Source organism: Sitodiplosis mosellana, unplaced genomic scaffold, assembly GCF_009176505.1.
Source record: "Sitodiplosis mosellana isolate CC-2019 unplaced genomic scaffold, AAFC_SMos_1.0 Smas_scaffold_6088, whole genome shotgun sequence".
Lineage (NCBI taxonomy): Eukaryota > Metazoa > Arthropoda > Insecta > Diptera > Cecidomyiidae > Sitodiplosis > Sitodiplosis mosellana.
Genome location: NW_022601329.1, coordinates 2,822 through 6,350, shown reverse-complemented (window position 1 = coordinate 6,350; position 3,529 = coordinate 2,822). Strand labels below are relative to the sequence as shown.

The following is a 3,529-nucleotide window of genomic DNA, read 5'->3' as shown; positions in this document are numbered from 1 at the left end:
TAGTAATTAGTTCAGAAATCAAACAAAAACACTAGAAAATACAAAAAAATGAATATAATTTATATTATATATAGATTAGATATAGGTTAAGTTTTTTTCATGTAATTCTGAACTTTTTCGGGTGGAAGGAATATAGCCGGAGAGCGCATGCACCTATGTATTTATCATACACATATGCATGTACTCTCCGACTATACATGCGCTCACATTGCGACTAATTGCGGCATTAGCCTAATTAGTCGCAATGCCATGCGCATCCACTCAGTCTCATTCGAACTCGACTCAATAAAGCACATTGAAATAGAACTCTCCTCCGGCGTTCACCACATTTTGATATTGCACACTATACCTTCTCAAATACCGTTCTATATTTGCTTAATCTAACGTGATCGCCGACTTTAAACTTTGCGCTCCGGCGTTGTAGTTTCTTTTTTCGATAGCGAGCGCTAATCAATGTAGCTGTTGACGCTGCTCTCGATGATGGCACCAAACGCTGATAATTGTATACAGTATTACGTAGTCGCTGTTCATTACTGGAATTTACTTCATTGGGTTTCATGCGTATGGTTCTATGCCTAGTCATTTTATGTGGATATAAGAAGATATATATTATTCTCAAATGAAAGCTATCGATAAAAGAGAGAGTTTGAATTTACCATGTATCGTTGTAGCTGTCAATAACTTGCTGTAAGATTTTAAGCCATCGATAATTGCCCTGCAGGCTGAACTGCATATACAGCCTCCGTTTTATTGTACGAATTAATCTTTCGACCACACAGGCCTTCATTAAGCTGAATGTTGAGTAGTGATTTATATTATACTTTTGAAGTAACTGCCTCATTGGTTGACAATAAAATTCGGAGCCTTCATCTGTATGCAGGTTGTTGACCTTATGATGCTGCAGCCTAACTTTTTGAAGAATACGATCCATCGCGCGTGCGGTCTCGGACCCGGTTTTATTCAACAACGGTTCGGCATATGCCATCTTTGAGAATACATCGATAACGATTAAAATGTATCTATGACCTCGATTCTCTTGTGCATATGGCTGCATTTCAATGAGATCAGCCTGCAGGGTGTCGGCGATCCCATACATCGTAATCTTACGACGTTGAAAATTCTTCTGCGCATGGCGATGAATTTCTCGAACAACTTGTTGCTTACTCATAGTTTTTGTCTACTCTTACGCGATACTGCTACGAATGTCATGTTGATGTATATGCAATTGGAATTTATATTTTTCGTGTCACGATGCTGTCAAATGGTGAATATGTAAATTCATTGTCGTATATGATGAGACAATAGGCTGCAGTATTAGCTGCTATTGCTTCTCTTGCTTTTATTTCAATTCGAATATCCACCGAACTGTCGATTGGGGACTCATCTGTGCGTGATGTATCGAAAACAAACAATGGCGTTTTCTGGAACGGTCCATAGCTAACATGGAATGGATTTGATATCTCTACACCACTGTAATAGGATGATTGTATGCTAGCATAATAATGATACAGTTCTGAATAGAGGCTTCCACCTATGTCGAGCTCGCTCATATTATATGGATAAATCTGTGAATTCATGTGTAAACGCACTTCTTGTATATTACAAGTGCCAAATTTAGCTGCATCTGCAGTCCGCACACCATTCCGATTCGTTTGAAAACCGACTACAACATATCTCGGCCTATTTGCATGCGATACGGTTTTAACTGACCATATTTGACTTGTCGATGCGGACAGTGCGGGATATTCCATCATATCCATTGAACGATGTTGTATTACCATTTTCCGATTCTTTGCTAGGTAGTTTAACATATTCAATTTTATGCGATCGGATAATATGACGTGAGGCATTTTCCATTCAATCTTTAGCAATGCTATATCAACTGTAGCGGCTGTGGCCGGTTCGCCGCCACCTTTGGTACAGTCACGACTGTTTCGAGCTCGATTTAATATCAGCTCATGTTTGCTGTTCAGAATGATTTTTCTGTAATCGTCACAAAATCCAAACCAAACGCTTAATGGTATTACAACATCATATGTTTTTGTTCTAGGAGCATCGGCTTTATGCGGTGAAACTTCTTCGTATGTTTTACAATAGTTGGCATATCCCTTTAAATGCGAAAAGCGTGATGCTACCATTAGTTTCATTGTTGTCGCTCGTCCAACATTTCTAACGCGATCAATTTCAACACCATTGAGTTCATAACGTACATCACTAAATAGAAACGATGCATAGTTGTTGATAAATTTTACATCAGGATCATTGGCAGCAGTTGCTCCCGTAGATGTAGCACGTATTTGCATATAAATATATGATTCACTAGGCAGCAAGTATGAGTCTTTACTTTGAATAGCGATACGAATCTCATCAGATTCACCAAATGCTGTGGTGTACGGTGTGTATGGATAAATCTCCTTCTTTATGATTGTATCATCGTGGACGGCTGTCCTATCAATACTAAGAATGTTATTTCCAGTCATTTTTCATTTCCTCTTAATGTTGTTTAACTCGAAAACCTAATCTTTTTAAGAATTTCACGTTTTTCACTTTAAGAGTCTTTACGCCGCGTTTCTTTTTACTCTTGCGCGATGATGCACGTTTTCGTGTGGTGCGCTTTGATGTTGATCTCCGAATACTCTTCTGTTTTCGTTTACCTCCACTTTTATAGCCCATAGCCGATCCAGCTGTGCTATTACCACTTTCGGTGTAAATTATCATTATGCTACTTTAAAATCGTTCACTTTCTTTCTTGATATGAATTCGACAGCTGATTTGCTCTCCACGGAAATCAATCAGATTGCCGTTCTGATCGACAATAGAAATTTGAATGGTTCGTAATCGCTTTTCCTCAATTGGCAGATAAATAATGTGCTGTGGAACTTCGATGAATTTATAGCCTGGGCTCACTTTACAATTGGAAAATTGATGAATCGTGTGACAATTTTTTCCGTTTATATAGGAACCCGATACAATGTCGCACTCAATTCGTATTACATCAATTTGTGTAATCTTAACAATACTATCGCTCCAGTAACCAGCGTTTTTATCAAATTTTGGTGAACTCTCTCTCCTAAATCCAATTACATTCAATACTGATCCGTCAATCCACTCGATTTGTGTATTGAATGTTATTCGCACTTTTGATGCTCCTACACTGACTTCATATGTTAAATTGATTTGAACAGCGGCAAGTTCAGCCTTTAAATACTTGAGAATTTCCTCAACCTCATACGAACCCGTAGGCAATGAGATTGTTTTATCTCTCCACGTTGAAACTGTAATTGGTTTTCCTGCGTTGTCTTTCTTCTTGGATTAAATGTTTTTCGTCTAAAAAATGTGTAAAATCGTCTAAAAAAAATATAAAAATCGTCTAAAAAAATAATTCATTTTGAATCTAAAGAAATTGAGAAAATCGTCTAAAGAATTAGTAAAACCATCTAATTTGAATTTTCAATTTTTTTGGTAAAAATCATCTAAAGATGTTAGAAAAACGTCTAAAGAATTCACAAAAATATCTAAAGAATTTACA

General features: G+C 37.2%; 2 protein-coding genes across 2 annotated transcripts; both read right to left on the bottom strand.

Moving 5' to 3' along the window:
• Positions 1-652: 652 nt before the first annotated feature.
• LOC129573456 (uncharacterized) lies at positions 653-1,168 on the bottom strand. Its single transcript, XM_055453944.1, has one exon. The coding sequence runs from the start codon at positions 1,166-1,168 to the stop codon at positions 653-655; it is 516 nt and encodes a 171-aa protein (XP_055309919.1).
• A 64-nt stretch (positions 1,169-1,232) lies between these two features.
• On the bottom strand, positions 1,233-2,480 carry LOC129573455 (uncharacterized). Its single transcript, XM_055453943.1, has one exon. It carries the CDS (start codon positions 2,478-2,480, stop codon positions 1,233-1,235), a length of 1,248 nt encoding a protein of 415 aa, XP_055309918.1.
• Between the last annotated feature and the right edge of the window lie 1,049 nt (positions 2,481-3,529).

What these genes read in the sequence shown, in the direction of transcription:
- LOC129573456 (XM_055453944.1), bottom strand. Translation starts at nt 1,168, where the DNA reads ATGAGTAAGCAACAAGTTGTTCGAGAAATTCATCGCCATGCGCAGAAG.
- LOC129573455 (XM_055453943.1), bottom strand. Translation starts at nt 2,480, where the DNA reads ATGACTGGAAATAACATTCTTAGTATTGATAGGACAGCCGTCCACGAT.